Raw genomic sequence first — 10,328 nt, 5'->3', positions numbered from 1 at the left:
CCTGCGCTTACAATCAGTGTCAGAAAGTTTAAATGTATCCAGACCAACCAAGGACAGAGCTAGTGAGAAACACTGAGTAAGATGCAGCTTTTATTCCACCAGCGATTATTTTTTCCTCCTTATAGCAGATGCCTGGGTGTTAAAGAGAGCTGCTGTCCTATTGTGCATCAGTTTGCCTGCAAACTGTGCCACTCTGTCCTCGCTCGTTTTCAAATCAGTGTGAAGTGTGTGGGAGCACTTCACGGTCAGAGACCATTTTATGGACAAGCAAACTCACTATCCGAGCCATATGGTGGGGCTGCGCTCTGTTGGGACTGATCCATATTTCTTTAGGCTGTTAAGTTTTTTGATGCTTTTCTTTTCATTACGAGCGCACACAGAAACAATCGCTGGGATATCACAATGCAAGCGCACCGAATCTATAAAGTTTAACAGCTACATGGGTTGCTGTTTCCCCTCTCCTGCTCTACCAAAGCTACTTCTCGCGGATGTCCAATTCATAATGTTCTCATGCATAATGTACATCAGTAAAAGCAGCTGCTTTGCTTCATCATGCCATGTGCTTTTACTGTACATCTAATAGTGCGGGATCTCCTGAGGCTCATTAAAACCGACAGCGTTCCTCTGACTTGGTAACTTTCAGGCTACAGATGATTGGGGATTCTTTAAGTATATTAAAAGCTACTGTATTTAAAAAGTAAGTAAAATATTATTCCTGGAAAAAGAGTTTGTAATTTCAAACTTATTTTCAGCATACTGAATGTCAAAATGTAGAGTTAAAGGCGAGAATCCTAAAGTCCTAAAAACAAAAACAAAGAGAGACAAACAAATAACACTAGGCTACCCCCAAGTGGTGACGCTGTATAACAGATGCAAAGTCCTGGACCACAGAGCAACAAGAGAGAGGCCATCCGTTAGCTACTGAAGCAACCAACATGTGACTTTAAAACAAAACAACTTTATTTGTTTGGCAATTTCATGACAAATTGCAGGAAAGATGTTTTTTCCTAATCTTTTATCAATTAATAAGAAACAAAAACAAATAAAATACACACATTAATGGGAGTCTACTTTCCATTACATGTACAGTTCAATTTCTTATTTACAAAGTTCACCCCTAATCTTAAGAAGAAAAACAAAACAAACAACTCACTTGTGCATCGATGAATCTTCAACTTAAGGAAAAGGCAAAGGGACTGAACCCATCTCTCGGTCTTTTGCTCTTTTTAACAGTAGAGTGGTTAAAAGGCAGCGAGGTCATCCCTTCACCTTACATGATCAGACATTTACTCACACAGTCACAACTACTCATCATCGCTCAGTGGGGGAGCCCTGCTCACGGTAAAGATTAAAATAGTCTCAAAATAAAGCCGTGTAACCTTTACAGCTAAAATATGATACTTTTACTGTCACTGCTGTACAGCACGGATACAAACTAAGAAAGAAAAAAGGAAACGGCAACCTAGAGCTATATGTTACCATACTGTTGTGGCAATAATGCACATGAATGAGGCAGATGAAAGGTAAAACATTCATTTCTGTTTGAGAAGACAAAACAAAAAATAGAGGAAAAGTATTTGTGGCCAACACTTGCCACACCATCACTGTTAAAAGACAAATACAAACATGAGGAGGGGGAAAAAAAAAAGTAAGTCTGTAAAGAAATCCATAAAAAGGTGCTTAAAGATCTCAGATGTAGAGCTGCACGAGATTCAGAGGTTTTCCAGTTTAAAGAGAATCTATTGCAACATGTCAAATATAAAAGGAGTCACCTGCACAGAAGTCTGTTATTTTTAAGGGGTTTTTGTACACAAGAAAGGCCAAAAACAGTCAGATTAATTTTACACACAGTATTATTATGCATCTACATGATTATTTCGATAGAATATGGCTTGTTATGGTTATGTTTTAAAGGAGATTTGCAGTATTAATCACCAATGCAACTAAACCACATTAACAACGGTTTTTGGCTTAATACTGCCATTCACATCTCAGAGGCAATGACATTTGTTTTTATCACTTCCTTCGACCTGAGCACATCAAATCCATCTTATTTCGCTTTCACGTCAAATCAAAGTTATTTATTCTCATAATTACATTTTGATCTGTGTATGCAATGAATTGGGTTCTGTGTTCAGAGTCAATTACTGCACAATAAATAGGACAGGTAGGTAGATCTTGCAGGATTACTTTGGGTTTGTTTCTTCTCCTTTGTTACTGTAAAGCTCCATTACGTCACTCTGGCTAGTAAGGCAGGTTGTGTGTATATAAAAAGGAAAGTGCATTGACTTCATGGCCCAAAGGCATACTGACACATACATACACACGCGTACATACACAAAAAAATTCATTCGATTCATAAAAAACCCCACTTTCATTCCTCTTGAAAGCAGTAAACATCTTTGTCATCGTTAATAAATTAAAGGTTCAGCAGTTCACATTCATCAAATGGCTGTGTTTGTGTATCTGTGTGCAACAGCATTACGGCTAGGTAACATGTACAGTTCACATTGGTTATTGTTGTCCTGTGGCTTTTCTCAGAAGCTCTAGGTCTTTGCGTTTTTGAGTTGCAGGTCGCGGACAGCCATACATCTCCAAGCCCAGAGGCAAGTAGCGCTCCTGCAGCCCTAAGACGTCATCGCCTTGTCCAGCCAGTAGTGAAACCCAAAAAGGAGGTGAGGAACTCCCTCGGAAGCCCCAAAGTGCCAGACTCTCTGCGATAAAAGGAGCGGGGGAAAAGGCATGTAAAAGAAATCTAAAATACAGATAGACAGACAAACTAAAGTAGTACTAACCTTTACTATGCAGATCAGGATCTTTGGCCACACCAAGAGAGACCAGATGTGGTGCGATATTGACCAGCTCCCCCGACTGTCCCCACGTTGCCACGAGGACTATTGACCTGGAGGAAATAAATACTTCTAAAAAAGCCACTCTACAACCATAAGACATATTATAGTGTCATCCAAAAAAAAGAAAAAAGGAAAACCACGTTAACCCAAACCAAAACCCACACAAGGAATTATTAAAATACATTTTACTTCCTGAAAACACTCATTTATATTCCTTTTTCCCAAAGTTTAAAACACGCCCTGAATACAGAGGGAAACATTTTACAAAAAATGCTTTGATCTTAGTAATTTATCACCAAATGAAAAAATAGAATATCTAATATTTAGTGACGGTCAAATAAATAATGAAGTCAATATTATGACGAACAATGTCAAAATAGAAACTAAAATTAAAAATGAGTTATGTTGGAAAGCTCATAAAAAACATGTCTAGAACTACATAATTTAATATAAAAGTTCAAATATCTTAAATCAAAAACACTGTATTGTTCCCTAATAGTTCTATGAATTACCTGCTGCGTGATGTTTGGGGGAAACATACAAAACAAAAGCTAATTCAGTTTATTTACACTGCAACAGAAAGCTGAATAATAAATGGACTGGATTATAATGAACTAAACAAAACAGACCATTTATTAAACTACACCTAACCCTTAAAATGTTAGTTTATTTTCATAGTCTTTTATTAACACTGCACTACAAACTGCATTATCAGTTGTTTGAAGTTAGAGGTGAAGAGAAAAGGTTCAAATAAGTCATTAAAAGAGTGATGTCTGTCTGTCAAAGGGGCAAACTTTGGGGAGAGCTATGAGGAGCAATTTAGATTGTGCAGTTTATTCTGTAATTTTTAAAATAATTGTTTCAAGATTTTTTTATTTTGATGAAATCTAGTTACACAAGTGTCTCCGGTGTGGATAATCCCTGTCTGAATCCCAGCGATAGGTTTGATTTCCTGTCAACTTTTATTTTTATGGGAATTTTCTATTTATTGTGCATATTTACGAACTTGATTTGTTTTGTGTATGTATTTATTTATCAGTTTTGCCCTGCCTCACCTGTTTGGTATGTCAGTTTTTAGGTATGTTTCCATCTTTTTATCCACTTTACTAAATGAGGTTTTCTTGGTGACTTTTCCAGAGCAGGCATCCACTGAGACCAGGAAAAACCCCGGCTGTGAGAAGGACATGGTGATCTCATTCACCTTGGGGAATTACAGCAAAGAAATTGGATTAAATAAACCCCGTTTTAAATCTGAAGTTTAAAACATGAAGATAAAGTGTTTGGGTGTATTTTTATCTGCCTGGCAGTTTTGCTTACAGTGATAAAGGAGACGTTATCTCCTCGCTGCTGCTCTTTAATGCTGAGAGACTTCACTTGAGTCTGGAGGTAGGAGGTCCATGGCTCACTGGAAAACACAAGCTGAGACAGACGCATGTCGATCAGCGGTAGTAGCTTTGGATTTAATTGACCAAATGAAGAGGTCACTTTAAATGTTAACAAACCTGTTTAGCACCGCAGTCTCTGCAGGGCTGCGTGTTTAGAGCCGGCATAGGCACCACGACTGAGGGAGCCTTGGCATACTTGGGGTAAGCTTTGGCTGTACAGTTACAGGTCTCTTTGGAGGATGTAGTGGCCGTGATCTTCACTCTTTCACAGCCTTTAACAGAACAGTAGCTGTGACCATCACGACCATGCCGGGCCCGAAGGTAGAGCCACAATAAGCTGGGGATGATGAGAAACAATAAACTTTTAGAAACTCAGTAGAGTCACAGAGGGATTAAAAAAAACAAAAAAAAAACACAATTGAAATAAAATTGATCTCATTTTTTATTAAAAAACCAAATCTCCTACAGTCATCACATTGCAGTATTTCCAACTGAGAGTTCAAACAAGGAAAAGGAAAAACAATCTTTCATCTCACCCAGCAGTCTGGTCAAAGTAGTACTTCCTCTCCATTGTCTTTTTCTGCAGCTCTGGGAAGGATAACACGGTGCCGTAGTCTGTGATGTCATCAAACGTGTTGCTTTGCCTGTCGTATGTGTCGGACATAATCTGAAAAGTGGTGTCTGACGGATAACAGAGTCCCACCAGCACCCAGTCATCCCTGAGTGAATGAAAGAGCAGTTTGAAAGTGGTTGAAAACATCAGTACACGACCCTTCAATGCAGTGTGTTGCATCCTCACTTGCAGGACATTACAGATATTTCGAGACTTGGACTAGCAGTGGCTGAAGAGGCGAACACACACAGTCATTCTTATTACTCACTTATCAAAGTTAATGAGAGAGAGGACCATTTCTCTGGGCGCAGGCCCACTCCAGTGCAGAGTGTAGCTCTTGCTCATCATCAGGATGGGCTGGTACTGCTGGGACGACGCCCCCTGGCTGTTAATCCCCCTCAGTAACAGAGGAGAATTAGGGTATTCATCTCTGCTGATGGATAAACTCAGGCTAGGGGCTCCTTGGGTCTGGATGTACACCTAGAAGAGAGGAGGATGTTGTGGAATGTAACAATCACTTTTACATCAGAAGGACAGAACAATACTGAGGTGCAGACTCGAGTGCGCTGTACCTGAGAGTAGCGGCCGCTGCATATCACTCCATTCCACTTCAGGTTTTTCACACAGCCAGGATGTTGGATCAGGTAGTTGTCTGCTCGGCCAACGTAGGTGTCACTGTAGCCTGTCACTGAGCCGTCCACATCGTGAAAGATGGAGGTTTTGTCACCGTCCAGGTTGTTTTCATCAAACCACTCTCCAGGTTGTCCAAAGAATGCACGAAGATGTACCTGAGGAGTTTATTTGTGTTACTTACTGAGAGGTGAGTTTTAATCTAAGTTAAGCAGATACCTGCTTAACTTTCCATCGTTTCCATAATGATCTTCTCCATATTCCTGGGACAGCTCACTTACATTTTTTTTATAGAGGTCTGTTTGCACTGCATAAGGACAGGTAATATAACTGCATTATATTTTTTTGGTTTCTTGGCTGTGCATCTTTCAAAGTTTATGTGCCAAACTGAAATCTCCAATCAAGCTACTTGACAAATTAGCCTATTAAAGGTTGCCTTTGGATAAAAAAAAACACTGCACTGTACAATGACCCCACAAGAGGGCGCCAGTGATTTACAACAGTTTCTGCACAGGCCTGATTCTGAAAGATGGCTCCTTTATTCTTCTGTGTTCTTTCTGCCTGAAACGACTCCCGATTCTGTTTCTGCCAGGCCTCTGACCCAAACACACTAACAAGTTAAACAAACTCTTTGAAAACACATCAGATCTAAAGGGTAAAAATCTTCATGCTGGACATCAATGCTGGTATAGACTGGGTAATGTGTTAGGTAGGAACTAAAGAAAAGTTTGATGGAAATACATCTTTAAAATCGAATTGAAAAAATAAAATAAAAAATCATGTAGCAGGCTAGTCCATTTTAACTGCTGCAACTCAAAAGGGTACTCAGTAATTCATATGGTCCCCAGATGCTTGGCTGCATGCCTGAGAAAGTTGGGGCATGCTCCTAATGAGAACACTGATGGTGTCCTGGGGGATCTCCTCCCAAATTTGGACCAGGGCATCACGGAGCTCCTGGAATTTTAGCGAGGCAAGCATGGGAATCAGTCAGTGGTTTCAGCTCCTTCATCCTTCAGGAACCGCCTGCACTCTCACCACATGAGGTCGGGAATTGTTGTGCACCAGGAGGAACCCAAGACTCACTGCACCAGCATAGGGTCTGACAACGAGTCCAAGGATTTTATTCTAATACCTAATGGCAGTCAGAGTGCCGTTGTTCAGCCTGTGTATCCCCTCCAAATGAGAGCAGATTCACCCTGAGCACATCTATGAAGAGCATAGGCCCAAGTGGTGGACCTGACAATCCTGGTATTCTATGGCAAATGCCAGTCAAGCTCTACAGTGCAGGGCTCTGAGCACACAGCAAACTAGGGAGAGTCTGGCCCTCATGTTAACCCCATGAAGGCTATTTCTTATGGTTTGGTCAAAGGCATTCACACCATTGGCCCGCTGGAGATTATTTTGTATGGATCTGGCAGTTCTCATCCGCTTCCTCCTTGAACTAGTGAGTAGAAACCAGTCCTACGGCAGGGGTGTCGAACTCCAGGCCTCGAGGGCCGGTGTCCTGCAGGTTTTAGATATCACCCTAGGTCAACACACCCGAATCAAGTGATCAGTTCATTACCAGGCCTCTGGCGAACTTCAAGACATATTGAGGAGGTAATTTAGCCATTTAAATCAGCTGTGTTGGATCAAGGACACATCTAAAACCTGCAGGACACCAGCCCTCGAGGCCTGGAGTTCGACACCTGTGTTCTACGGCACTGACCAGCCATCCTAGAGTAACTGCCTGTCTCCTGGAATCTCCTCCATGCTCGTAAGACTCTGATGGGAGACCTCTGTAGCGTCCAGGTATCACCCAATGCCACCAGTATTGACAACAACCTCACCCAAATGCAAACTAGTGAAAAAACAGTCAGAAAGATAAAGAAAAAATGGCAGTGTCTTCGACCTGTAAAAACATTCCTGCGTTGGCAGAGGTTTCATTGTTGCACCTCTAGTGCACTTGCTGCTAATTTCATTAACACCAAAGCAGCTGAAAATGTTTTGGCGTTAGCTGAAAAACCCTCGTGCTACTTAAGTGACCGGATCAATATCCTAGATGTTTAAGTGGCTTGATGCTATACTCTGATTAAAAAGTGTTCCTTTAATTTTTTTGAAGCAGTCTATTAAAAGATAGTTGTAGGGGTAAATAACAAATAGGAGCAAAGCACAAAAGAGAAAGTGGGCATAAAGTACGGTGCACTGGTTTTAGGTAGAAATAAAGGAAGGACAAGGGAATGAATTGGGTCAGAGAAGGAATATTCACATCTACTGTCTGAATAAACAGATATATCCCTGCTGACCTGGACTGAAAGCAAAGTCTCTGAACAGGTTCAAACACTGCTCAAATATTACACATTCCCTTTGGAAATACAACACTGGGACAGTGCACCACATTTACAAAAAAAGAATAAAAGCTTCAATGTTCTTATGACGTCCCAAGTCAAGTCTCACTGAGCCTTACTTACTGTGGAGTGGAAGCTGAGCTGGGACAGGTTGTTTCGAGGGGTGAGCTGCCAGGTGTTCTTCAAGTTGAATCCCACTGCACTGGTATGACGCGTGGTGTTTTCTGGCGTAGTTCGTTCTGGTGTGGTTGTTGTGCGTTTATTTGTTTCGCTTAAGGGGGCAAAGCCACGAAATGTGCTCTGTGTAAGCCGCACTGGGCCATCGTAGATCTGAAAACCTCGGATTGGGAACGTCCTACGGTGGAGATGAGGAATGATAAGATAAGATAAGACTTTATTGATCCCACAACGGGGAAATTGCTGGAATATATAAAACCATATAAAACCAGACTGGGGTAAACAGTCATCATTTACATGGGTTACAGGACCATTTTAGTCATGAACTGGCAAAACCCAGCTGTGTTAACATTAGCAATGTAGATGTTACAGTCAGTGCAAGATAGCTGTGATAGCTATTTTAAGAGATGTTTAAAAGAAATCCAGAAAAAATGACCAAACAGAAAAAAAAAAAAAAAAAAAAAAAATGTACTCGTTTCCCCTGGCAAGAAATAACAAGTGTCAGCAGCAACAACGGCAATTAAACCGAGCGAGCCAGATGTCGCAGGGCACTGAAGAGGCCCGTAAAATGATTTTAAAGCTCTACACAGTGGCCACAAACACACTGATTCTTGAAACTCAAATACAGTAATTATTTTCCAGCATCCTACTTAAGCTCCTCTTCTCTTGTATAACAATATCTGTAATAAAAGAGACGGAAAGGGGGAAAAAAAACATGGAGACAGCTGCCAGGAGATCCTTGGGGCATTGCAAAACCAAGAAATTAGGATTTACCACCCTGTCTGATTTGGTATTACAGCAGGACGAGCCTCTTGTGTCACAAATGGTGCTGGGCAGACTGCTCATTAACATCTGGGTTTTTCACTTGTGTCACACCCTACATATATAACCCTCTAACTAGGACTGAAACTGTGACATCTACCTGAAACTAAAGGGAGCTGTGTTAAAGGTCTGAAATGGTGAAGAAAGTTCCCTTTCCTCTTATGCAACCAAATTCAGCATGAGGCATTTCCTTCCTAAGAACTGCTGTGCGTGATGCCACCACCATGTTTTTATAGACTACTTAAATGTCATTTCATTTCACAATCTCACTATCAGCTAAAAGCAGCTGTAACACCTTCATCTGTCCATCTTTTCAACAAGTCTGTTGCCTTGCTGGCTTCTCTCTTCCTTGTTTGTTTTCCCAGCCTACATTTCTTTGGCAGCTCTATTCCCTGAAATTCCTGAGAAAAGTCAAGTTTGATTTGGACTTTTGCCTTAGCACTCCAAATATGTCTTTCCACAATTCATTATTTAATCTTTCACTTATTGCTCTCCCCTCACCTGTTTCTAGGTAGCGTCCTCATCTTTCCGTCAATTCCTCCCACGCCCCAGTATTTATTCTGTCCTCCATTCGTCCCCCTGTTCCGGCTCTCGCCCACAAACAGGGATTGCGTCACCTCCTGGCTGGAGCCTTCATCTTTAGGGTAGCTGCCATCGCTGGAGAACAAGGGATAATAGATAATTAGTTAATTATTAATGCAATCGTTTCTGTACTTTGCAGGAAGAACAGCCACCTTGCTATCATATCACTTACAAAAAGTTAGCCCATCCAGCAGGACGACAATAAAAACAAATAAAGCTTAAAAACACAGTGAAAGAGTGATTTAGACAAGTACACACCTGGCAAAGGACAATCCCACTCCATTGTCGGCAAAGCTGTTCAGAAAAACAAATAAGAGAATAATATGTTAAGACATGTCTTAGAAAATGTTTTTTTGTTGTGAAGACATCCTTCGTTTATTTTCTCACCCTCGGTTCACTGGAAGACTTGGAGCAAACTGCCAAACCAGCACAAACTGAATCCTAGCTAATGAGATGTCTCACCCAGAGTTCTTGATGATAATGTCTCCACCGCGTATCCACGCCCCCAAGTCGTTGTTCTTGAAGGAGATCAAAGTGTCGATGACAGCTGCCACCCGAGGACGACTAGGGTCGGCATTTTGGTGTGGGCGAAATCTAAAAATAATTCAATAAAAATACTTTGTGACTAAAAATACTTTTCTGATATTTTCCTTGGGATTTTTCGATGACGACATCAGTGTCTTTGTAATTATTCGTGCTTACCACAGTGTCACACCAACCCCACCACTTCCCCATTTTAATTTTAGTACATATGGTACTCGTGAAAGTCAATGCACTAAATAACATGCAAACACACGCAAATTATACATAACTGAATTTAGATTAAAGGTTTAAAACTCCACTGTTGAATTGCTGTGCTCATCTTTAGGTGGCACTATAGGAAGAGGGCATAGTGGCATTAGTCACAAAAGGTTTCTTTCTTCCCGAGAACATAAATGTT

The 10,328-nt window shown here is 40.9% G+C and overlaps 1 protein-coding gene across 1 annotated transcript in view; it reads right to left on the bottom strand.

Moving 5' to 3' along the window:
* Positions 1-938: 938 nt before the first annotated feature.
* The window catches only part of cemip2 (cell migration inducing hyaluronidase 2), a 31,574-nt gene continuing 22,184 nt past the window's right edge, over positions 939-10,328 (bottom strand). The window contains exons 13-24 of the mRNA XM_085294038.1: positions 9,851-9,982; positions 9,647-9,682; positions 9,308-9,463; positions 7,931-8,162; positions 5,423-5,638; positions 5,119-5,330; positions 4,774-4,956; positions 4,355-4,574; positions 4,170-4,271; positions 3,908-4,053; positions 2,796-2,902; positions 939-2,714 (exon numbers count right to left, since the gene is read on the bottom strand). Coding sequence (XP_085150164.1) covers positions 2,515-2,714; positions 2,796-2,902; positions 3,908-4,053; positions 4,170-4,271; positions 4,355-4,574; positions 4,774-4,956; positions 5,119-5,330; positions 5,423-5,638; positions 7,931-8,162; positions 9,308-9,463; positions 9,647-9,682; positions 9,851-9,982 — 1,942 coding nt within the window. The 3' untranslated portion in view covers positions 939-2,514. The remainder of the gene's footprint in view (positions 2,715-2,795; positions 2,903-3,907; positions 4,054-4,169; positions 4,272-4,354; positions 4,575-4,773; positions 4,957-5,118; positions 5,331-5,422; positions 5,639-7,930; positions 8,163-9,307; positions 9,464-9,646; positions 9,683-9,850; positions 9,983-10,328) is intronic.

The sequence above is a fragment of the Mchenga conophoros genome, linkage group LG12, assembly GCF_057382185.1.
Source record: "Mchenga conophoros isolate Kocher_MC1m ecotype Shallow Benthic linkage group LG12, M_conophoros_male_GT1.1, whole genome shotgun sequence".
Taxonomy (NCBI): Eukaryota; Metazoa; Chordata; class Actinopteri; order Cichliformes; family Cichlidae; genus Mchenga; species Mchenga conophoros.
The sequence above is the reverse complement of the archived record's forward strand: the minus strand, read 5'-3'. Positions and strand labels throughout refer to the sequence as shown.